At 40.5% G+C, this 26,172-nt stretch overlaps 1 protein-coding gene across 9 annotated transcripts in view; it reads left to right on the top strand.

Moving 5' to 3' along the window:
- adgrb3 (adhesion G protein-coupled receptor B3) overlaps window positions 1-25,471 on the top strand; it is a 174,395-nt gene extending 148,924 nt beyond the window's left edge. For 6 of the 9 annotated variants that reach the window (XM_054798034.1, XM_054798030.1, XM_054798037.1 and 3 more), the window contains 12 exons: window positions 6,986-7,136; window positions 8,158-8,227; window positions 8,615-8,681; window positions 10,709-10,812; window positions 11,529-11,627; window positions 11,863-12,034; window positions 12,177-12,272; window positions 13,781-13,820; window positions 16,506-17,182; window positions 18,545-18,580; window positions 19,515-19,619; window positions 24,388-25,471. In XM_054798034.1, the coding sequence (XP_054654009.1) occupies window positions 6,986-7,136; window positions 8,158-8,227; window positions 8,615-8,681; window positions 10,709-10,812; window positions 11,529-11,627; window positions 11,863-12,034; window positions 12,177-12,272; window positions 13,781-13,820; window positions 16,506-17,182; window positions 18,545-18,580; window positions 19,515-19,619; window positions 24,388-24,576 (1,806 nt within the window). In that variant the 3' untranslated portion in view covers window positions 24,577-25,471. The remainder of the gene's footprint in view (window positions 1-6,985; window positions 7,137-8,157; window positions 8,228-8,614; window positions 8,682-10,708; window positions 10,813-11,528; window positions 11,628-11,862; window positions 12,035-12,176; window positions 12,273-13,780; window positions 13,821-16,505; window positions 17,183-18,544; window positions 18,581-19,514; window positions 19,620-24,387) is intronic. The other 3 variants (XM_054798031.1, XM_054798032.1, XM_054798035.1) reach the window with 3 other exon arrangements.
- Window positions 25,472-26,172: the final 701 nt, after the last annotated feature.

Below are 26,172 nucleotides of genomic sequence, written 5' to 3'. Positions count from 1 at the left end.
TAAAGTGTGTACATTTCACAAGTGTTAAAGTCAAAGCTGGTGTCATATCAAAATAATCGCTGTAATAACACATTGGCAGCAATGTAATTGCACTATTACTTTGACGTGCGAACATCCTGTTTGACCCTCGGCCCACATCGTAGTTTGAGGAAATGCAGCTGATGTGGAGCCACAAGCTTCAACAAAAGAAAAGGGTATTTTGAATGGTGAAATAGCTTCAGAGCCCTGGCAGATGGCTCTCTCCATAAAACCAAAGTTATTTGTATCTACTGTCGCAGTGAGTTGAATTGTCATGGGCTATGTTGAGTCTCAAATGCCAGAGAGAAGGTACTGCAGTACTGCAGGTGTTTTTTATTGCCATTTATACAGTGGTACCTTACCTTGGCATACGAGTGTTCCAACTAATGAAAGTTGCGCACACAAAGCGCTCAATGAGATGTCAGTAAAGGCTTGCGAGGGAATTTTTTAGCATTATTATTTATTAGCGATTTCTTAGCGTTTGTGCTTGAACTGTTGTGTTTGTCAAAGATGACGGAATAAAAGTTGCATGTTGAAAGATCCGTGGTGTCATACTTCCATGTCGTTGAATTGGCCAGACAAACAGGCCAGTGTGATAAAGTGTGTGTAAAAGAGTGTTTGTGTGTGTGTTTGGAAGTGAAGTATAAGCTATAGCCTGACTGCACTACAGTATATGAGCACAGCGCTACTTCTGTAAACTACCGACTGTTCTTGAGAACTCTATTTTTTGTAAGTTGTCAGTATTTATTTTTCTAACACCCTGTTTTCATTTAATTTAGTTGGTTGGTGTTAGTTGTTGTAATATTAGTCACAATTCTGATATTATGTGAGATGATTTGCTTTAAGAGAATCTTATGTGAGTGATGGAGTTTACCTTACCAATGTCTACTTGTTGTACACTGTGTTTGTTTTTTTATACAATGAGGTCCATTTATTGTTGAAAAAAAACCCAATGTAAAATAAACAAAAATTTGCATGAAGCAAAGACATTATCCAGTCTTATGATGATAGGTGTATTAAAAACTTTAAAATGATCTTTCAAAGGTACTTATTACAGATAAAACCTTATTTATATCTGTATTTCTATCCAGTTAATTACGAGTTAACTATGGACAAAATGTGATTAATTTTGATTAAATATTGTAATCGATTGACAGCCCTATTTAAAATGCATGAATATGTGTAGTTATTATAAGCTTTAAAATGTTAAATTAATGGCATGATAACCTTACCTGACATACCACCTGTTTTGATAGGGAAGTGATAGAAACTGTTTGGAAAAGACCAGGTATATTCAAATAAAACTTGGCAGGAGAATTGATAAGTGTTTTGTCAAACATAGCCCTATCACAATAACAAATTTTGGTGGTCGATAATTGTGCTATAAATTATCGTCGATAATTTAGACCTTTTTTCATTATGGTTATCATTTTTAAAGGTTACCGATACATGTTCCTTGTGTCGTGTCACATTTGAAACACTAGATGGTATGGACGTGTAGTGTACCTGTGGGAGTCATAGAATTTGACCACAATAACATCCACCATTGGCGGGAGGTCCCCACTGCACATTCCAATCCTACTCATGGTGCCAAAAGAACTACACACAGCAACGCAATAGGTGGTTAAAAACAGACACGACACTACCAACGTATAATGCAGAATAATAACCGACAACTATGTGGGCTTAAGCATGTACTTTTACATTTACAAACACTGTACAGCAAATCCCGCTGTATATTTAGGTTGAATATCGATATACGATATATATCACAATATTTTTTCAGCAAAGTGAGTTTAGACAAAATCAAAGCCAAATATGCGTGTCAAGTTGTGTCATTAAAATAAATACTTAACATGAGGATGTTTTTTGAAATTTTAAAGTTTCAAAAAAATCTTAAAAATAGCCTTTAAAATAAAGTAGGCCATTCTCTTTTTGACATAAATACAGAAAAAGCGAAATGTAATCCTTTTTACAACAAACCTTTAGCTATGCTCAAAACCTCAGCTAATAACAAAAGAACAAAATATGAAGGAGTGCCCAGTTTAAGAGGACATTTTTAAATGTCAGCAACTCAAAAATACTTTCAATTGAACAGTAGTATTTTTTTAGGTAAACATTTTTAGAAGACACGAGCATGTCCTTGTTTTGTGCCAGGAACACCAACCTGTCAAGTGCATCAGGCTTAGCAACTGTCTGTCTAACTTCCTTGTACATTTGTAGTAGAGCTTGTCGTTCGAAATAATTGTGGCTGTGAAGCTCGCTGGGCATCGTTTTCAGCAGGTTTTTAAAGACGTTTTTTCCACTGTTGCAAAGGGGGACCATATCTTAGCAATGTGATAGGACACCTTTTTATAATAACACACTGCTTTGCTTTTCCTTTCATGAGGAACATAACAGGAGCGTGGCAGGCAGCGCTCAGCTTCACACATTCCTCCTATTGGAGTTTGTGCCAAGTTTTAAGGTGGTGAAAAATATTTTTTTATGCTCTGAATTCGAAGTAGCTCCACATTACTGAGCTACCTTGCTGTCGCTTCGACTAGAGCTGCTGGGCTTCTGCTCCGCCCTTCCTACCTTTTCCTGCATGCAGCGATGAGGGAGATACAGCACAAATCCAATTTATATCAATATCAACGATATGGTTGGTTTATAAATATCGATATTTAAAAAATATCAATACATTGCCCAGCCCTAGTGCAGACCTGCCAACATGTATGAATCTGTCGTACTCAGCATGCAATTTGACTCTTGAATACGCTTGTATGCTTCACTGCCCTCCATTTTGTTGCATTTCGCTGGTTTCAGTTTTGAGTTCAGTCTGCACAGTACAGATAAATAGATATTATCTATTCATCAATAGTATTTCGGGGTGGGGGGCAAAAACATTTCTGCCCACCATGACAGCGCACGACAGAAAATAATTGAGAACCACTGGTTTACAGTCAAAGACACACCCATAGTTCTATCCTCAATCTCCTTAAAGAGACATCAATTGTTGCAAGCCTTTTCTGACCGGCTGATCAGTTGGAAATTAAATAACATTAAATACATGAGTGGGATTACACACTGTAGTCTATCAAAGCAAGGTGCCTTGCCACTGGGCATGGGCCGGTTACTGGTTTAAAGGTATACCACGGTTTGAAAAAGTCATGGTTTCCAGACCACTAAAATTGTGCGTCATACCGTTTGTACGATATGACAGAAAGTGGAGTTCTAGGGCGGCTACTACGTGGAAATACTTGTGTTGTCGGAACTGGGCTTCGATGTGTTGCCAAAAGTGGTTGGCTGCCTCTTTAGGATTGAGCGGCGCCAGGACGGCCGTGGTGTTGTCGCCATTGTCGGTTGACATATTACTCATGTCGAGGGTCACCAAATGTGGAGATGTGATACAGAACGAGACAGTCGTTGAGGATAAATGGTATACACAACAAGCAACAACCACTTAACAACGTCTCAGTTGCTAATGACAATCACATGACCCAGAAACGGACGTTTGTGGAAAAGTGCAACCTGCCACATGAAATAATAATGTGACATTCAGAGTTGTATTATTTCTGTTGTGACCTTCTTGAGCCACTTGCATTTATTTGCATTTTGCTTTTTTTTTTTTTAGAAAGAAAATATGGATTGGGTTGTGACTTGAGTTGATGGGTTAGCCACAGTAGACTGCATTGAGAACTACATCTTATTTATTTAGAAAGAATTCAGTTACAGTATATCTTATTTATTTTAAATACATATGTTCCACTTTCATCGTGTTATATTATATGGTCATGAGCTTTGGGTAGTGACCGAAAGGACAAGATTGCGGGTACAAGCGGCCGAAATGAGTTTTCTCCGTAGGGTGGCTGTGGTCTCCCTTAAAGATAAGGAAGAAGCTCGGGGTAGAACCGCTGCTCCTCTGCATTGAGAGGACCCAGATGAGGTGGCTTGGGCATCTGGTCAGGAGGCCTCCCTGACGCCTCCCAGGGGAGGTGTTCAGGTCACGTCCAACCGGCAGGAGGCCTCGGGGAAGACCCGGGACACGTTGGAGAGACTATGTCTCTCAACTGGCCTGGGAACGCCTCGGGATCTGCCGGGAGGAGCTGGGCGAAGTATGTAGCTGGGGAGAAGGAAGTCTGGGCTTCCCTGCTTAGGCTGCTGCTCCTGCGACCCGACCTCGGATAAGCGGAAGAAGATGGATGGATGGTTTAAAAATGACTGTTTTGACTTGACTTTTTCGCTTTTCAATGAAGATATTTCAAAATAACACAATTTAGAGCTGTAATTACAATTCCGTGAAACCGTCCAACCGTGATATTTTTGCCCAAGGTTATCATACCGTCAGAATCTCACACTGGCCCATGCCTACTTGCAATGTTAATGATAATCATGTTGTGTGTTGATCTAGCCACTTTGGGCAAAGTTATTATTTTATCACACTGAAAATACATGTCGCTAATATGTTATTATTGGTGTTTGCAGCAAAGGGTTAAAAGAGTTGCTATCAATTGTGCGTACTCTCTGTGTTCTCCTGCAAGTGGCTCTCATGTAATCTGTAAGCAGAGGAAATAATGAAACAATTCAGTGATTGGCAAATAAAACTGCTCAGTGCTCTGAGGGATTTAGCGTAACCGCTAAGTCAACATGAGTTTAATCCAATTAGAGTCAGTTTCTAATGCTTCAAGAGTATGATTTGCCTCACTATATTGCATATATTACTGAAATACCATTTTTGTATGCTCATAGTTGCCAATGCCTAATACTATACATTGGCTTTCGGGAATGTCTCAATTAAGCTTAATGTCCTATGTATTTAGAAATAGGGAAGATTCGTCAAATGTATATTCTGGCCTAAACATGCTGTTGTTGAACCATCTTTAACTGCTACCCATCACCCCCCCACCCAGTCTTAGTGTCTATCACTTCTGCAATGTTTTAATGCGGTCGGTCCTTCCTCACTTCCTTTGTTTCCATGGATACCAACACAGTGGGCTCCACATTTCCCGACATTTGCTTTTCTAAAGGCCAGTGTGAATTCCCGGTTTCAACCTCGCATTTTTTTGTACGACTGCCTGCAGCCGTCCGGCTCTTTCATAACATGCTTTTCATAATGTCCCTGTCTAGCTTTCCCAGTGCAGAGTTTTTATCTGCACACACTAATGAGGCTGAACGGTATAGTCATCTTTGTATAATGCAGATGAGCATGAATAGCATCGTGTACACAGAAAAAAACACACATTGCACAATAGGATGTGTTAATAGATTGTGTTTCTGATATGTATGGCTCATTATGTAAACTTACAAGACACTTCATTAGGTACGCCTGCACTATTTAGACCCTGTCTGTATTGTTGACATTTCTGTTGTTACTAAGATACTGTGTTTTGATTGACACGGTCATTGATGTCTTTATTATTGTGGTTGCATTGTACTGCATCAATAATCTCATAATTAAGTTCTCAGTATGATGCACAACAGTGCAGTTCTTCATCACTGCAAACTACAACCACCACAATAATAAATATATTTTTAATATATTGTATTGTTTTAGACCAGTCCAGGTGTACCCTGCCTGTCGGCTGGGATAGGCTCCAGCATACCTGCGACCCTAGTGAGGATAAGCGGCATAGAAGATGGATGGATGGATTGTTTTAGCCTCCTTTTGTGGAAGACCCTACTCAAAAGACCCCGAAAGCTTTCGTATTTCACTCCATATTTATGTGCTGAAAGGTGCTGTCCCTCTTTGGCTCCAAACTATTTTTTTAAACCAAGAACTGTAAGAACACCACCATCGGCTAGCAGATGTTACCAATACTGGTTTCAAAGAACAGATTGAACAAAACTAGTCTATAAATGTCACAATTCAAAGTTAAACTAAAGTCATAATTTCATTTGGCGCTGGCAAATTGGCGTTCATGGCTGTTACTCACCCCGTCTCGTATACGTGTCTGTCTTGCGGTTCTCCATCCATCGCAGTCTCTCAGAGAAGCGAGTGACAATATGTAGTCGTTATGTGGTTATAATAGCCTACACATTAAATTAAAGCTAACATTAGGAGCTAAACTTTACCAAATCGCTATTATTTAGCTGACAACAAACATGCGCGTGTGTGTGTGTGTGTGTTATGTGGGGGGTGACTTGCAACGTCGAAGCAGGAAGAGGGTGTAATATACACATTGGAAAGTTTGCCCCTCCCATGCAGTGCCTAACCAAGGCAGACAACACTTTTAATGTCCCCTGTGGGTTTAAGCAAATACCTACTCACTTGTCAGGTATGAGGTAATACAGGATTATTCTCTCGTTTGAACCCTGTGAGCATAACAGGGATGGATTTAGAGTGGTTCTCTCAGTGGAGACTTAGAAGGGCGGAAGTCACACAGTGTGGATGGGATGATACACTTCAGTCTTTACCCCAGACTAAACTAGATTGCCTGAGACGATTTACAAAAAAAGCACAATGTGTTCTCTGTCAGATGTCAGTGTGCCTTGACGAGACACTTAAGGATACCTCTTTATTTCTAATCCTCTCCTAAACAATCCCCCTTTGGCGATGTTTCTCTGTGGAACAAAGATGGACAAGCTAATGAAGCTGCAAAGAGCTGCTCCATTATTGGACTTGAATGCTATCTTCTGCCTCCAGCAGGCTTTCTGTACCATTTAAGAAGTGTTTTGGTTTTGTGTTTCTAGGTACAGCAGTTGACCTTGGTTCGCATGCCTGTGGGTGGGATCCCCGGCATACTAATGAGGGTCAATGCAGAGGGATGTAATGCTGTTGCATGCTGTGTTGTCCACCAGCCCCGGCTCTGATCTTTTAGGGCCACTTTTGCCTCTGATGCTGTGCAGCCAACTGATATTTGATGTTTTCTTACATACACTGCAAAGAGTGGCACCTCTGGCTTCTAGGAAATGTATATTATGTCCACCAAGCTTAAAGATAATGTTATTCATGAAACTACCTTCTTCCTTTTCTCCCATGTGTGAATAGGGTGTCTGCATTATGACCACAGCCCTTCTGCACTTCTTCTTCTTGGCATCGTTCTGCTGGGTTCTAACGGAGGCTTGGCAGTCCTACATGGCAGTGACGGGAAAGGTTCGGACCAGGCTCATCCGCAAGCGTTTTCTCTGTCTAGGTTGGGGTAAGTAAGCAGCAGATTTTTCAGCAACTTCTCCAACATACAGTGAGATTTATTTCTTGTGACTGTATCTCTCTGTATGAAGGCCGCAATTGCGTTAAAGTAAAAAAAAAACAAAAAAAAAACTCTCAATGTTCATGATTTGATAAATGTTTGAGTGGATCATGGTCTAAAGGGGTCTTTCTTTCAGATGAGCGAAAAAACCCTCATTTTTAAAAGAAAAAAAACAATGAATTTGTTTTTGAAAGAGCCCACGTTCATTCTTCTTGTTACCTAGCAACAAACATGGCTCTCTTAGTCATTGCAGAGCCACTGCTTCCTGAAAAAGAGTGTCTCCTATTCACTTAGATTTATAAGAAAGATGCCATTGCACATGATTGGATGTTAAGGAAGACAGATTCTTTGTATATTACCCAACGCTTTTGATTGATTGAAATCCAATGTATCTGCATAACCTTCTATATTCAAAATATTTTCAAAATTGATTAGAAAAAGGGACGCATGCCAAATGTTACTCGTTGTATCTTAATTCGGCCCGTGTGAAATATTGCAACGGTACGCGGGCGGTGATTTATGACACCCATGTGTACACTTCACATCTTCAGCACTGCAGAGAGAGATTGTGGATGGCCACGGGGGCTGCATGCGCCTCCTGACTCTAGGAAGCTGATTACATCAATAGCACCTTCGTGCGCTTTCCAGAACATTAACATTCTGAGCACACAGTTGTAAGAAGTGAGCCCATCATGCCAGGGCATTGGATTTTTGTTTTATTTTTACTGTACTGTGATAAAACATTTTTACTGTAGGGCTGCCTAGACTTTTATCATGTGAAATCACGATTTCTTCTCCAGCTTTAATGGTACACTGTTGACAAATTCAGATACACGTATTTCATTGTGTCAACTCATGTTATTGTGTGGCATCTAGTAAAGATTTTCACGGCATATTGCAGACAAAACCTCTCAAATTTAGCCCATAACACAAGAGTGCTTGTCTAATTATTGATTGTTTTCTCTTCAAGGATTACCGGCTTTAGTGGTTGCTGTATCAATGGGATTCACCAAAACAAAAGGCTATGGGACACCCTTATAGTAAGTTTGCCTGTTTTTAATCCTTTTAATATTCAGTGCTCTTGCAGCACATCTACTGTGACACTTAAGAGCAATGATTAAGTGTCTCCGCAGTGGCTCACTTATCTTAAATAGACCCATAAAGACAGTACCGTGAACCCAATCAGATTTAGAGATCGCTCAGCAAGACCCCAATTTCTCATGAGTTGCATCTCAGCTTGATACCAAAGGAATGAACAATGCTTAGATTCTTTTTAGTGTGTGAAAATCTGCAAATGGAGTTACAGCATATGGCACCTCCTCCCCTGACAACTGGGGAAAATACAAGCGGATGTTATTATGTGTGCCATTAACTCAGATGTTAATGGCTGACTGCAAGTTAACTGTTGCTGCTTGCTTTCCCTGCAGCTGTTGGCTGTCTTTGGAGGGGGGGCTCCTGTACGCATTTGTTGGGCCCGCAGCTGCTGTTGTTCTGGTAAGTTTCAACCATTAGATCCTATTCTTGACTGCAGGGGAGATATGAGAAATTGAGGTTAGCTATAAAGAAGCGGCACTCAGCATTTAAGCAAAGATAATTGAGCTTATGTTGCACAGAAACCTGCAAACAAAGTCTGTGGGGAGGTTTGTGGTTTCAAAGTCAACATTTCATATATACAGGGGGCATCCCTGTATAGTGTTTAGCATGTTGCCTCTCAGTCAAGAGATTGAGGTTTTTAATCGCCGCCTGAGCATCTCTTACCCCTTTTCCACTATATTGAACTTTGGTGTTGGTGCTGGACTAAGTTCGAGGCCGGGGTAGAACCGTGTTGCCTGTGAAGGGGTCACATCAGGAAATGACAGGACATTTCAAGTGTTGACCATTTTTTTTAATCAAAACACACAAGTCACTACAGTCCTTGGCACTGCACACTATTTACAGGTACAAATATAAATATAAAGGTGAAAAAATATAAAAAATCAAGGTGCAAAATGCAAAACATTTTAACATAAAGGTTGCACGTTGCAGGCTTCGGGTTTGTGGGGAGCTCAATTGCGAGGGGAGGATGATCAATCTCATTGTTTTCTGACAAAAAGATAAAAACATATTAAACCAGAACACTGTTGCACAATAAATGTTACTTCTTACATGACTATGGGTTTACAATGAAACTAATTTGATGCCGTACGCACAAATAGGAAGGGGAGAGTGGCGAGGCTTTCATTCATTCGACAATAGCAAGCTAGCATGCTAATGTGAACAGCTTGCTACTATTTACGCACAAAACGATGCTGTGAACATGAAATTAAACAAATACAACTTACGGGAGTCCAGGCAGGTCTGACTCGTGCCTGTGTCTTCTTCTGTGATGGCCTCCAGCTTGCACGCTGGTGTCTGTGGCCCAAAACTTGGTCGAGCTCCTCAAAATAAGGCATTTCTCGCCTCTGACCACTGCTACTCCTGCCTAGGTCCTTTTTTGGTTTCTGTAGTCCTTCTTTAATTTCTTAAGTTTGTTGTTTATTTGTTGGAAAGACCGAACAAATCCATCTCGCTTCCGATTCATTCCAAAATTGGCCGGGTTCTTGTCGCCCTTTCAAATTTCTTCTGTACTTCTTTCGATGTCCAAATAGACATGCGACAGCTGGTGTCCTCTGGTGTCTATGTGTTGGGAGTGTTTTCCATTGTTTGAGTTTGCAATGCAATGAAATAAAGATGGAGGTAATTGGCAGACTTTTTAGGTAACCTCGCCCACCTCGTTATGCAAACGATTCGCCCAGCAAGCTTTTGGAGCCAGAGTTGAACCAAAAAAGACAGCTTCAGTTTGAACCAATTGTGGAAAACCAAAGCGCTGAGAAGCAGCTCAAAAAAGCTCTGAATCAGGCACAGTGGAAAAGGGGTATCCGAGTAGAGCTTGCAGTGATTGGCTGGTGACCAGCCCAGGGTGTACCCCGCCTCTCGTCCAAAGTTAGCATGGATAGATTCCAACTGTGCAAATATCACATTAGTTATATGACACATCTCCATTGTACATGTGTATTTGTGCATGATCAATCATAATTTTGACTTTGTTGATTATTTCTAATTATATAGTAATTTCTGAAAAAGCTTCTCATAAAAATACAATGATAATGACTTATTGATTTGTACTATTTTAGGAACAAATTAGTTTATTTTGATAAAGCTGCTGTATTAAAATCAAAATTGCACACTGCTGCTCCAGTTTTCTGTCAGTGGAGTTGCTGCTAATGCAAGTCGAAGGTGCCTTTGAGAGGAAAAGTGTTTCTTATTAGGCAGATCTTTTCCTAAGGCTGCCGTGCCGGACTGAGTGTGCACAGCATGGCTCATCCGCTGGCTGAAATGTGACAGATACGAGGGAAAAAAACAGAAGCAAGAGGTCAAAGCTCAGTGAACACACGCAAAATTGAGATAGGGAAAAAATATGACAATGACATCAATCATTCGCTAGTTTGGAATAATGGTTGCATTGGTCTGATTGATTAAAGATCTGTTCCCTTCACTTTCAGGTCAACATGGTGATCGGTATCCTGGTGTTTAATAAATTAGTGTCCAGAGATGGTATACTGGACAAGAAGATGAAGCATCGTGCAGGGTATGACAGCACGTCCTTGTTAGTACCTTAATTTTTCTTCTTTTCCTATTCATGACTAAAGTGCTGCGTGTTTTAAACCAACGATATGTCCTTTGTTCTAATGATGCTTTTCAGAGCTGTTTGCATTGCTTGCATGAACCTTGCAGCACATTTTAATCACCATGTGCTCATTTCAAGACAAAGTTTATTTGTTATTACTAGGGATGGACATTCAAGTGCATTTCCTTGATTGATTAATTGGGTCAATTAATGACCAACTGATGGTAATTTAGAAAATTATTATCAATAATAATACATTACAATAAAAAAAGGATATTCATATGTTTGCAACAAAGCTGCTAAATGCTAAAAAAAAATCCTCATATTTTTTACATTGCATGTTTACTGCTCTAGATTTTGATTCACGATAGTTGCTTATAAGTAAATTACACTTTACAACCATAGGGGGAGTCTGGGAGCTACACGCTATGAATATTTACAGCTGCTTTAAACGTGTATGGCGATTCAGAGCTCATTTAAATGTTGTCTAAAGGAAAGTATAGGACATAAACGTAAAGAGGTCAACTCTCTCTTGGGAGTGACATGAATGCACATTTCTTTGGCAGAATAAGTTCAAGATGAAACGCTGTAGTACGCCCACAAGCTGGCTGCGTGTGCTGTTACTAATATTTAACGATGCAGAGTGAGTGGTTGTTAGCGTCGTTGGTCACGCCGTTGTCTCTTCTGCCCCACAGACAGATGAGTGAGCCTCACACGGGATTAACTCTCAAGTGCGCCAAATGTGGTGTCGTATCAACGACTGCTTTGTCAGCGACTACAGCTAGCAATGCAATGTAAGTGACGTGTGAATCAATAAGACAATGCTGCATATACAGCAGGTCCACCACGCTAATGTGGAGCCACTGCCATGGCAACTGATGTTCTCGCTATAAATCACATCACAGCAGACATTCAAAAAAAAAACAACAACTTGTTTGTGCTTGTAAATTTAATGGCCCTTATATTACTACCAGCACCATACAGTTCTATGCATTATTTCCTCTATACATCCTATATGCCTCCTCTCAGGGCGTCCCTATGGAGTTCTTGTGTTGTCCTACCTCTACTGGCCTTGACCTGGATGTCCGCAGTGCTCGCCATGACGGACAAGCGTTCCATCCTCTTTCAGATCCTCTTTGCAGTCTTTGACTCACTGCAGGGTTTCGTCATAGTGATGGTGCACTGTATCCTACGGAGAGAGGTAGAGCAGCCACTGCATATTTTCTAATCCATTCTCAATACTGGAGATGCATTATTTTCAGGATTTTCGGAACATCTGCAAATAAACATGTTGATAATTTGCGAGAACTCGACTCAGATAATGAAAGCAAGCCTGTCCTCAGGTCCAAGATGCTTTCAGATGTCGACTCAGAAACTGCCAAGATCCAATCAGCGGTGATGCAACAGGAGGCTTCCCTAATGGCCACGCTCAGATTATGGTAAGTGCAATTTCCTCTCTTTTAAGCAATCATTACCATGAATCAAAAGCCTCATTTCCACCCAGCATTGGGGTTTGCGGCAGTTCAGTATGCTACGCAGATATTTTATGCCAAATTCTCCAGTGATTAACTTATTTTTATTTCTATCATTTCCAATGGGAGCAAATTATTTCAAAGTCAGAGGTTGACCAGCATCCTCGACAGGATGAAATGAAATGAGGTGCTGCTATATTTGCCTCCATTTAGCGTTGCGTCTTTTTTTCATTCGCTCATATAATTATTTGTGAATAGACGCTACATGACATTAGTGCTCCTCCTGGACTGAAAGCTCAATCCTTTACTTCAATTTGATTGAAATGACCAAGCCCATCCTGTACGGGCATGCATCTCTCTCATTTCCCCTCCCAGGATAATGGAGCACCACTCTCGGCCCGACCTTTTGAAATTGGGATGCCAGTCTCTTCATCTAGCCCCACGATGCCATTGGCATGATGAAGAAATGATCTGCCATTAGTATTCTAATACCCCTTTGAGGGAAATAGTCTTCACAAAAGCAGAATGGTGTCTTGCTGTCTCGGTTTAATACGGTCATTTGCAGCAGTTGCAAAGTGCTTCCCATTCCTGCATTGTCATGCAATGATATGCTCAAACTGGCCACTTCAGTAGGTACACCTCCACGCTCCACTGAGATCTACTAGAAAATCTGTATTCCAAAAATGGCTTTACAATAATAATGATTCTATTTCATATTTTGAATGAAGTTTTCATTGGTGTGCATCATACCGAGATGCGTTTTTCATATTTTAAAGTCCAACCCCAATCCAATCCACTTTATTTTTGTACTGCACAAAGTTGTAAAGCAGCAAATAATAAAAAGTAAAGTACAAATTAATACAATAAAAAAACTAATAAATCAAATAAAAAACAAAAGAAAATAGATACAAATCTTAAAATAAGTAAAACCAAATCAAATCAAATAAAACGATAAAAGACACAGTGGACCACACAACCCCGATTTGAAAACCAGAGACTTATCAGACAAGACTGTGGGGACTGCTTTTACATAAGGGGGCAGAGCGTTCCACAGCTTGGGGCCGACTACAGAAAAGGCCCAGTCTCCCCTTGTCTTAAGGCTCGTCTTAGACAACACGTTGGAGCTGGCCCTCAGACCTCAGTGAGTGTGCTAAAGTGTAAATTTGGATGAGGTCCGTAATGTATTGTGGGGCCAGTCCATTCAAAGCCTTAAAAACAAACAAAATCTTAAAATCGATCCTAAAACACACAAAGCCAGTGCAGGGAGGCAAGAATTGGAGTGATGTGCTCCCTTTTTTTGGTTCCTGTTAAAAGCGGCGCGAGAGAGTTCTGGACTAGCTGTAAGCGAAGGTGCATTGTAACCTATTCCAGTGTGAAGTGCATTACAGTAGTCCAGACATGACAAAATAAAAATGTGCATGCCTTGCAAGTATATTAAATGTCTTACTTATCATGTGACCACGTTGTGCTTGCAGACTGACTTCGAGAAGGACGTGGACATCGCCTGCAGATCAGGTAAAGAGCACATGTTCTCGTAACAATAATATCCTCGCCTCGCATCTAAAAAAACACAAAAAAGAGGTTAGACAGTAAAAATAGCTCCCGTTACATAACAACCAACAATCCCCACAGGAGTTTTTTTTTCACAGTTACCAAAGCGCCGACTTTAATCTGAAAACACAACAGTGTGAAAAAGCTGTTGGCTACTTTTTTATATGTTGTTTTTAAGTCAGGAACAAACTGTGATAATGTTTTGGGGTTTTATTCTGTCATGAGGATTTCTGTAAATATAATTGACTATATCAAAGAATATAAGTTCTTGCCTTTGGAGGATGTTACTTATGACTTAAGTCATATGAGCGGAAAGGTAATGCTTCTCTATAACCCCGCCTTTAGTTCTTTTGAGCCACAAACAAGCATAACTTGAAGTTTTGTGATGAAATCTTCCCAAGAGGTTAAGCTAAACTCCAGTCTAAAACTCCCACTTATTCACAGTTCTCAGCAGGTCTTTTGTCCCACATTCCTCAATCCTGTCAGACTAAAGTGGACCTAACCGACGCGAAAGGCAAGAGCAGTCAGGTGGCATGAATAAATCATGACCAAGAACAGACGGTAGTAAAAACAGCAGCGCATTTCACAGATTACTCTCCTCTGTGTTTTACAATTATTATTAGAGCAGAAGTCACACTCTGCGTTGTTACCTCAGGTATAAAAGTTGATGAGAATGTACTTACGGGATACAAGCCTTAAGGCTGTTTACGTCCTCCATGAGCATTAAATTATGGAATGGAAAACTTTTGAGTTTTATTGTTATAGTTTGCATTAGTGTGGTGTTGTTTGTTTGCAACTTCCTGTCTGGATACATCAAACTTTTTATAAAAACAAATGTTATCTTTATAAATGGAAAGAAAGGTACTTTAACGTCGCGTTTGATCAGGATCTGATCCACATTATGCCACTGGCAGCAATTACTAAAAAAATCCTATTTGATATAATCTGACATTGCAATCTATCATCTCTTCCAGAAAAACATTTGGAATTGGATCCCTTTAGCTTTAGAAATTTCACAGTTGACAAATGCCTTGGCAGAGGTCTCCAGTGTCTGGGTGCTCTTGTCAGACTTTGAAATCTCCTTGCATTATTTTTTTGTTTGGAACAGAAGCATAAATCTTTCTCATTCATTAGCCAAATATAGTCAAAGGAAAGAAAGGGCTTGTTTAGAGGACAGGCATTTTTATTTTTTATTTAATGAAGTACTTTATTTAATTTTGCATTCAGCTAAGATGAAGTGTCTACTATCAGTACACTTAACACCCTTTAGTATAGAATACAATAGATTCTTCACTTCTTCTTTTGCATGTCATCATCAAATATCCATCTCAGTAGCGTACAGCCACATCCTCGTCTCAGGTCCCACATCAAAGAAGCTGGCCTCTGAGTGTGGTTTATAGATGGGGCAGGTGGTGATAATGCAGTCTGCAGTCTGGTCAGGCTCCCCGCATTCACATGCATCTTGTTCTGCCAGGCCCCACTTCCTCAGCGATGCTTTCAAGTGTCCAATCCCAGTTCGCAGGCAGTTCTGCAGGGTCCACTGCCAACGGGGAAGGTCATCTCCTTTGATGCTGACTCCTGGATCCTGAATGTAGCGATGGATACGTGTGGACCCTGCCCACACCCGCTCCAGCTTCCAGGGTGCCGCCAGCCATGAATCTGTCGACAGGTCCTCAGGGATGGAATTAAGCAGCTCTTGTGCCTCCTTGTTGTAAGGACGGCAAGATTTGTGTCTGCTTAGGGGCGACTGTGTCGTGGTGGTGTTGTGCAGAATATGCCAGTCGTGTCTCAGGGCCATCTTGGCTAGGGCGAGGGTGGCAGCCTCCAGCCAGAGACTAGCCGGGGGTATTCCCGCTAGCACTGGCAGGTGGAACACGGAAGTGGGCTTAAGGTAGCCAGTTATGCACCGAAGGGCATTGTTTATAACGACGTCAACCTTCTTGACATGGGGGCTTGTACACCAGACTGCAGCACAGTATTCACCTGCAGAGAAGACCAGGGCTCGCATGGAGATTTGGAGAACCTTGGCAGAGGCACCCCAGCTAGTGCCCGCAGGACGTCAGATTAGTGAGATCCTTGAAGACACTTTGGCCGTCACCTGTTCAAGATGTTGTTTGAAGGAGAGTGTTCTGTTCGTACGGCAAGGTACCTCAGGGCTAGCTGGAACTCCAGCTGCTTGTTGTTGATGAGTACAGTCGGTTCCCATTTGGCTTCTCTGTTGTTGAGATGTTAGGCTGCTGTTACTGTCGTTGTCATTGTAAACGCCAGCTACCTAAATAGGCTGCTAGGATACCCATGTCCTGGTTAAGGCCATCGTCCATTGCTTCCCATGTTTGTCGTCACATCATAAAGGCTAGGTTGTTGGCATAGCCATATTTCTGTGATGTTGTCTCTGGTAGGTCGTGGATGTAGATGTTGAACAACATCAGAGCAAGGACAGACCCCTGTGGAACGCCGTTCCTCAGCCTTTGAAGACTGCTTTGTTGTCCATCACTGGTTTGTAAGGTGAAGCTGCGGTTTGACAGCATGGTCTTAAGCAGCTTTAGCAGATTCATCTCAAATTGATTGGAAGTCTCTGATTCTTTTGATAATGTGTGGACATTCTTACATTGTGACAGTTAATTTACTGATTTTGTACTTTCCTCCTAGCGCTCCACAAAGACATGGGCTCATGTCGTGCTGCCACCATCACAGGCACTCTCTCCCGCATCTCCCTCAATGACGAGGAGGACGAGAAAGCTCCTGAAGGCCTCAACTACTCCACGTTGCCTGGCAACATCATCTCCAAAGTGATAATCCAGCAGCCTTCAGGGCTGCACATGTCTATGGGAGTGGGCGATCTCAAGGAGCAGTCGCTCGCCGACAGCAACGCAGAATTGCGGCGCGCCGTATATCTGTGCACCGACGACGCCATGCGCCAGAGTGACCAGAACATGGGTGGCCACGACATGGAGGGCCACCCACCACAAAGCCAGATGATGGAGACAGACTACATAGTCATGCCCCGTGCCTCGGCGGCAGTTTCCGGATCAGCCACGCTGCCCGCCCACTTAAAAGAGGACGCCAAGATGAACATCACCATGGATACGCTGCCGCACGAGAGGTTGATGCATTACAAGATGAGCCCCGACTTTAACATCAGCCCGTCAGGCATGGACCACATGAATGTTAACCTGGAGCAGCAGTATCCCAGCGCCCCAGAGCAGATGCAGAACCTGCCCTTTGAACCCCGAACGGCCGTCAAGAACTTCCTCGCTGAGATGGAGGAGAGTGCGGGCCTTTCACGGAGTGAGACGGGCTCCACAATATCTATGAGCTCCTTAGAGGTATATAAATGGACACTGGAGGAACAGAGGATTGTTGTGTGCAATGGACACAACATTAGGCACACCTGCATGTGAACAGCCAGTACAGGTGATCCTTGGGTTACGGTGTTCCGTGGTATGACGTTTCTCCCACAAATTAATTAAAAACATGAATTTTGGTCCATAAACACGAGACTCGTTTGAGAACTAGATACAGTGCACCGCAGAAGAATACAAGTTGTGCTCAATATTGGCCGCACTTGTTTTTGCCGCGAGACGGTCGCGACCATCATTAAATGATAAAGATCGCATTGCAACGTCTACATGTGTGTTGTGAGGAAGATGAGGAGGTAGTCTATTAACAATGTCTTTACTGCAAAAACAAAACAGGCTGAAGCACACCAAAACAACATCAGCAAACTCAACTGTCCACTCTGCACGCAGCCAACATCCTCCTGCATCCACATACACACAATCAGGACTCATGCCACGTTCACACACATCGGAAATCATCTTTAACACTACAGTACACATAAATGCCTGGTCACTGATCCTCTGGACGCGACAGTTTAGTGGTCTTATTGCGATAGAAAGGTTGCTAGTACTTCGGCTTGTATTGTGTATTGCTGTTTCATTTAACTCGTAGTGTTTTATTATTGTATTTATTACGGTATTTCATGTCCTTCATGTGTTCTGTGTGAGTGAACCGGTGGTTAATTTAGGTATCAGATCCGACTTACACCAAAACTCGACTCGCATCACATTCTAGGAACGTAACCCATACGTAACCCAAGAACCACCTGTATAATGCGGTGCGGGTCCACACCACTGCAAACTAGTACTACCAGGGCTACAACTAACAAATATTCTCTTAGTCGATTAATCTGAAGCTTGTTGTTTCGATTAATCGAGTAATGGATTAGGCCCTAGATGGACCAAATCTGTATGAACCAAAAACAAAAGTTTAGTGATTTGGTCTTCAACTTAGCAGAAAAGAGTAAAAAATGTTGATCGCTGTTTTCCGAAGCCAAAGGTGATGTGTGCGAATATCTTGTTTTGCCTAAAACACAAAGATAAAATGAATAAGGACATTAAAAAATATTCACATTTGACAGGCTGAAATTAGACAATATTTACATTTTTAAATAAAAATCGATCAATCGAGTACCAAAGTAGTTAATTTGATAATCGATTAATCGTTATTTATCGTTTTCTTATTGTTTACTGTTATATCCAATTGTTACAGCTATAACTACCACTGTAAAATATTTGTGAAGAACAGAATCTTTAGTAATACAGTTCTTGCTTTTAGAGTCATTAGTCAAGGTGTACCTAATGTTGCGCCTAATGCCTAATGCTTCATGTATTTATTCTTTTTTACAGAGAAGGAAATCAAGATATTCTGATCTGGACTTTGAGGTATGTCAAAACACGTTTCTCGCCTTAAGACATGCATCTGTCTTATTTTTTCAGTATACGGAGCGAAGCCATCCTTGTGTTTTGTCATTTGATTTACTAGCACTTTTTGGGCCTCTTAAGCTTATTGGAACTACACAGCCTTGACCCAACAAGATTTATTGTCATGCTGTGTAGTTAAGGTAAAAGCAAGGCTGTCCACTGACAAACAGGGCGAGCGTTCTCATCTACATTTTGTCCTCCATATCCTCCATCCATCGGCGCTATGTTGATTTTGAAATGATATGCTTTTAAAATCATTTGCGCATTTCATATCTGATTGAAACCACTTGTCTTGGCGTGCAAATTCCCACCCACTTTTGGCAGGTTTTAGCATTCAATTGCATTGCCAAATCAGGTTTTACTGTATAGTGTGTGTGTGTGTGTATGTATGTATGTACAGTATATATACATACAGTATATATATGTATATCCATATATATATTTATATATATAGTACCCTTTCAAAGTAAAGGAAACGTAGAATGAAAGCTTCTGGCAGCTGTTCTGGCATGGGGAGCTTTCTGCTTTAAAGTAGACACACGCCAACCTTTTTAAATGGAAGCCCAGTGCCAAGATTTGATTATAAGGATTTCTCGTACACCAACAAAATGTTAAATGAGGCAATTTGTCACAAAAGAATTAAGTTAAATGCAGATACTCTTGCCATTTTCAATCAAATAGTTCTCCCGTCCTCTTGAACAAACGGTCCCAACGTTTCCTTTATTTTGGCAGTTCTTTGTATATATAGAGTACAGTATATGCCGACACGAGCAGATCTGGCCGATGAGTAAACTATCTTGACACTAACACATTGATCACAGTGCGAGTGGGTGGAGAGAAGATGCATTTCCATTATTGGCTGTCAATACCAAAGCAAAAACCCTTGCCATTGCAGAAAGTCATGCACACCAGGAAAAGACACATGGAGCTGTTCCAGGAACTGAATCAGAAATTTCAAACCCTGGACCGATTTCGAGACATACCAAATATGGGCAGCATGGTGAGTAACAGGAAACCAGTGGAGGAAACAGCTTATTTAGATGTTCAGTGCAGGCTACATGTGTGTGATTGTGCAAATGAGAGGTTATGTAGATTAAGTTGTTCGTGTGGAAGTGAACTTCCCTTATATAGTGCCAGCAGCTGGCCACGGGGGGGGCCCACTGAATCGCCAACCCCGCCCCCCTCCTAAAAGGAAAGATGCATTTTCTCCACAAGGGCAGTCTCAGGGAAGAAAGATGTTTGGTAATGTTGAGATCGAGAGTGCATCCATTCCAATGCAAGGCCATGAATGCACTTTGATTTACATACACATTTATCGACTTAGCAACCTCATCCTTTTTATTTCAACCATGAATGCATGGCCGATTATTTAATCAATCAACATCTTTTACCTGAAATGTGCTGTTCTTCTCAGGCTGCATTTACACTACAACTGACCCAATTCCTCATTGTTTTTATTATTACATATCTACCAACGTGACTGGAGTGTTAGAAAAGATCAATATTGATGTATACATAATGAGTAAACACTATTAAAAAAAAAAATTAAGTTTGAAATTGGAGATAAAATAGGAGATATTGTACCTGCCTTTTGAACTAACTATGGAGGAAGAGTTTGTATATTTTTTCCAAGTTACTGCTGTCCAAACGTTCTTCTACCAGCGTGTAGCATGGAAGGTTCGCTATATGAGTGATGAAGCCATTCGAATTTGTGACAAATCAGAAATTCAAATGCTTGTCATTGAACTGACTGGTTATAGCACCTGTACACTGTGAGACTAACAACACCCAAAGACTTAGAATGGCTTCAATTGCACAGCTTCAGCTTTATTTCATTGATCTTTGATAGGTGGACTGCTTATTGTGTCCATATAGTGCACTAGTACAGTCCAAAAATCAGTTAGCAGTGCAAACAGTCACACAGAAGACCAGCACATCACTACCCTTTCTCCCCTCAACTCCTCGCCGCCGCCACCACCAGTGACTCTACTCTACAAATGACTTTCCATTCATAATCCCTGCCACCGAGCAGCGCCTCCTTCCTATTTGCCACAGCGTCAGTGGAATGTCAGTGCGAGCACGTCCATACGAATGCCGCACTCATAGGGACCCTAATATGTAGCATAGTGCACCACACCTACAGTGGAACCTCTAAAGTCCAACACACCTGAAGCCGTACAGAGTTTTGAATTTTTCAGGAAAAAGTCTCCGATCACTGTTAGCAAACCTCGCAAGACCTCTGTTGCGTACGCATTACTATTTCCAAAAGGACAGCAATTGCACAAGAGGTCAGTTATTTTTTGTGCTTTTTCTTTGGCTTTTTTGCAGCCATACTCCACAAGAAGGACCATCCTTAACAAGGATTTTTAAAAGATGGAGAATATGGTGAGAATATTGTGTAACGTGAGCTTTCTAGCAACCTACCACCTAGCATAGCCGCTAAGTATAGATATTTTTTGTGGTTTTCAAATTTTTTTACCTTCGTTAAACTTGTGCAAATAGTAAAAAAAAAAAAAAAAAAGACTTGTGAGAATCACTGTATTATACCCTTGTCATTAATCGAGAAAATTGAAAGGGTGTTTTGTGTTTATGTTTTAACATCAGTGGTGGTGAACTTTTTTATAGACCTCTATGACAAGTTTGAATGTTTAAGTAAAGATGCTGGAGTCACCAGATGCGCCACAGGTACTCTGTATTACGCCATTCATCAGTAAAACATACAGTTGTCCCTCGTTTATCACGGTTAAATGGTTACAGACCTGACCACGATAAGTGAATCTCCACAAAGTAGGATTCAATATTAAATGGAATATTTTCGTAGTTAGAGCATAGAAAACCTGTTTATGACTTTCTAAATATATATATATTTTTTACCATTATTAGAGCTCTGCAGACATAAAATCACCTTTACACTCCTATTATTCTTTGTTTACACCACTTTGCTAATGTGCAGGCTACGGCATCACTGAAAGGCCACATGAGACGGCCGCCACTTTTAGCATAGCATTCTACCACGCTATGTTGTTAGCTTCCAATCTATGTATTCTTAAACTTAAAAACGAGTTTCAGATGGAGTGAGGAAGAAGGACAAAGTAAGAAGCCAAAAACGTACTTCATCAGTGTAACATTACTGTCGCCTAATGACCAGAATACTACAGTACAGTCGTCCCTCGTTTATGAGGATTATTTGATTGAAGCCCCGGCTGCAATAGGTGAATTTCCCCGAAGTAGGATGCAATATTAATAATGGAATATTTTTCTAATTAGAGCATAGAGAACCTGTTTATGACCTTCTAAAAACGTTTTTTTTGCCCTGTAGACATACAGTCATGGAAAAAATGATTAGACCACTCGTTTCTTCAGTTTCTTGTTCATTTTAATGCCTGATACAACTAAAGGTACCTTTGTTAGGACAAATAACAATGACAACAAAAGTAGCTCATAAGAGTTCAATTGTTTGGCAGTACAATGCTATAGCTATTCATGTATGAACTTAAGTTATTTTGGTTATTATCAAGAAAACCATGGAAGTTGTTAGATATCAGCTCGTAAATTAAACTCTTATGAGCTACATTTGGCATCATTATATTTGTCCAAACAAATGTACCTTTAGAAACAAGGGTGGTCTAATCATTTTTTCCGTGACTGTACACCTCATAACACCCCTATCACCTTTATACTCCTATTAGCTAATAAAATGATATTATATTCCATATTATTATAATATAGTGACATGATAAGCAATAATAGGACATTGGGAAAGTTGTAATATCTCAAACGTAATGTGAGTTGATCGCATGCCATTAAAAAAAAAAGATCAGCTTGTCATCCATCCTCACTATGACGTTTGTCACTTGATTGAGACACAGGACAGCCAGTCTAACATGAATCTGCATACATAGATGTACGCTTCGACAATAGTGTACTGCTAACTTTGTTTACATCACATTGCGCACCGCTTATGTGCAGGCTACGGGATCTCTAAAGTGACACAAGAGACAGCCGCCGCTTTAACAAGAGCAATCTACCGAGCTAACTAGTTTTGGAGTTTCTCATCAATGTAACATCACTGACACCTCGTGACCAGAATACTACATATGACTTGTCTTTCAATATTTTTGACTAATAATTGGCCATAGGTAACCATGAAACAGCGATCCTTTATTAATTCATCATTTTTTTCAAACAGCGAGGGGCGACTGTATACATGTTTTTGTTTGTACCTGTTAATAAAATCACAAAATGTCTTTTTGCACTTGTTTGATAAGTAAGAATGTTAGAAAAGCATTTTCTAAAGCTTTCTAGTACCGGCTACCAACTACTTATTTTAACCATATGTTTAACTTGCTAAATCTCAGCTATTTTTCGTTGTTTTTACAGTAGTTAAACTGATGCAACTAGTACAAAATGTTTAAAAAAAAACAACATGCACAAGTCACCAGATGTGTTGTAGAGATGCCGTTGTATATGGTGGTCATCCGGCAAGAAAATTAAGACAGTGTTTTATTGTTTTTACGTTTGAATAGAGCAGCGCATAACTTCTTTATACACTTGCATGACAAGTTAGTTTAAAAAGCGTCACCAGAATTACGCGGTGCTACCATGGAGCCAGGACAAGCAGGACAGAAAAGGAAGGATACTAAGGAGGCAGGACACATACCAACAACATTAAGAGTTGGTATTGAAAATAAAAAATTGCCATTGTAGAAAAAGTTGCGTTGACGCTAAAAAAGTATGGGCATTGTAAAATGTTGAACTAAAATGTAAAATACAGACATTGAAAAAAACTATTTTTTTTGTAGCTATTTGTGCAGTTTGACATGGTTTTCAATGCCAATCTTCAGATTATTTTTTTTTTTTACACAGTCATTTGTTTTTCAGCATCAACTTTATGGTTTTCAGCTTCAGTTGTATTTTTTTCTGTTTCACCTGACTGGCATTGAAGTGGAGGGGATGACGAGTTGGGGGCGGGGCTCGGAGTGCATGGCTTCTGCATTTTCAGGAGAAAATAGAGCGGCCTCTGTTGGCTACCAGCATTATTGTTCTACCTGCAGCTGTGATTGTACGCCGACATCCAAACACTGCCAGTATGTTGAAACAGAAAAAATACAACTGAAGCTGAAAACCAGACAAAAACACATAAGGCAGTGTAAAAAGACTGGCATTGAAACACATGTCATAATACTAAAAGTTGCTTATGTCTATTTTACTTTTCAATTCAACATTTTACAAAGCTAATACCTGTCAATGCAACTTTTTCTACAATGCCAAGTTTGGGTTTTTTCGATAGCAAAACTTAATGTGAGTTTTGGCTCCCCTCTACCTCCATTTGTCCACATCGTTTGGCCTGTACGTCTTGATATCAACAGTGGTTATCTTCTTTTTACGCTTGTGCGGCAAGTTACGAAACTTTGAAAGAATTAGACACCATTCACTAGATGCATCATGGATACGCCATACTACACCTTTGGCAATACAATTAGGAAACGGTGCTTTAGTGTATCTTTCAGTATGATAACAGGGGTTAACTTCTTTTTTACGTCAGTTGAAAAAAACGGATTATTTTGATTTCCATTGTCCGGACAAATACAGTAAGTGAAGCGGCAAGAGAGGTTCCACTGTACTGGGAGATGATTCCATGTTTGACTGTGATGCTTTGCACTGATCTGCTCTTTTGAATGACATGAATTCCAAAGTGTTTTGCGTATAAAAAAATGTGATGAGGATGCCGTGGCACTAATGTGGCACCGCAACGCCCATATTTGCAGGACAAGACAATGCCAAACAAGAACCCGTGGGAGAGCTACAACCCGGCGTGCGAGTACCAGAATTATGCCACTATGAATGTACTAGACTCTAGCGCCAAGGACTCACTGGAGATGACGCCTGCAGAGTGGGAAAAGTGTGTCAACCTCCCCTTGGATGTCCAGGAAGGGGATTTCCAAACCGAGGTGTAGAGGTGCGGAAGAAGACAAATACAAACCGAGTAAGGAGGAGAAAGGCGATGTATTTTGCACTGAATAAAGCTACAGACTTTTCTAACAGCCTTGGCATTCATGTCTGGATAATCGGAGCGTGGCAGGGACTTCATGTGCCAACACAGACTGAGGAGAGAGCGAGACAGAGAGGAACAATGGGGGGTGAAAAAAGGAAAAGGAAAACCATCAGTGTTACTTTTTTGTATTCTCACTAGCGTACTTAGTGCGGGGCAGCCTGGTGTACAATATTTACCATCACGTGTTATCTTTCAAAGGAATTGGAACAAAAAAAACAAACAAACAAAGAAACCCACACATCTCTCCAGAAGAAACCTCACAGAGCAAATGACACGCCATGTGGTCCCAGCTTCATTGGGTCTGGTCCCAGCTAGACCCAGGAGCACAATGTATATATTTATGCAGGTTTTTAAAAAGTTTATAACCGTCGGTTTGGCCATTACGACACTTTTTACTTTCTAGTGTGAAACATGGCAATGAGGCAAAGAGGATCTTTTGTGTCATTATTAAAATGAATGTTTGTCCAGCTACATTCTTCATTGCTTTCAATGCAATAAAGATACTACTCACTTTTATATAAATAATATATTTCACAACTTTAATACTGCAGAACCTGCTTGAAGGATTCCCCCGGCAAGCTCTCCCATCTGCAGCCCTGTATAAAATATTTAAAAAACAAAAAACAAAATGTTGTATGGTGTAAATAAACTTTTGTCTACATATGTTTTAATTGTGCCAATTTATTTTAATGAGGAAAAACAGATAAAAAAAATAATGCCAACCTGATCAAAAGTTCTAGGGGAAATGTTAACATTTGAAAAGGAATGTAAATAAAAGAGGAAATATGTTCGTACTGCTTCAGACGTGGTGTCAACTTTATGCTCTTTCTTCACTTACTTTCTCACTACCAGGAAGAACTGTTCATTTTAGCTCCCTGGCCAACACACCAGTGTGCTTTTTGCCCGCTTTACCAGCAAAAATTCCCCAGGAGCCACTTCAGCTTTATGGGTATTTTTTTTTTACCCAAATTGTCACTTGTTCATGTTCCAACCAATCTTAACGTTGCATCTCCTTCAGTCTTTGCAATAGACTCACTTTTTTTTGGCTCATCTTCCCAGCAACAAAAACTACTTAAACTGTGCCTACAGAGCAGACGTGGCATCTGTAAAGCTGGAGTTTCAAAAGAAAACTAATATGCATTTTCAGTGTTTCAAGTTAGAGGAATGTTAGTGAGGCAGATTTAATACGATTTTAGAGTGGATTTGTTCCCCATTTACCCTTACAGGTGTGACGGAGGCTTTAATACATTATTTGAAAATCTTGTACGTAAGCAACCTATAAAACAAGGGTGTCCAAACTTTTCCCACCGAGGGCCGCGTACGGTAAAACCAAAGAACACACGGGCCACTTTGATATTTTACATTTTGTAAACCAACCCATGTAGATATGTTTTGTTTCATATTTTAAGTTTGATAATTTTGTTTTGTTCTCATGGTATTACGACTTTATGCTTGTAAAACAATTTTTTTCTGTTGATATTATGACTTTATTGTAATA

This window comes from Dunckerocampus dactyliophorus, chromosome 14, assembly GCF_027744805.1.
Source record: "Dunckerocampus dactyliophorus isolate RoL2022-P2 chromosome 14, RoL_Ddac_1.1, whole genome shotgun sequence".
Classification (NCBI taxonomy): Eukaryota; Metazoa; Chordata; class Actinopteri; order Syngnathiformes; family Syngnathidae; genus Dunckerocampus; species Dunckerocampus dactyliophorus.
Note: the sequence above shows the minus strand (reverse complement) of the source record. Positions and strands in the feature narration are given on the sequence as shown.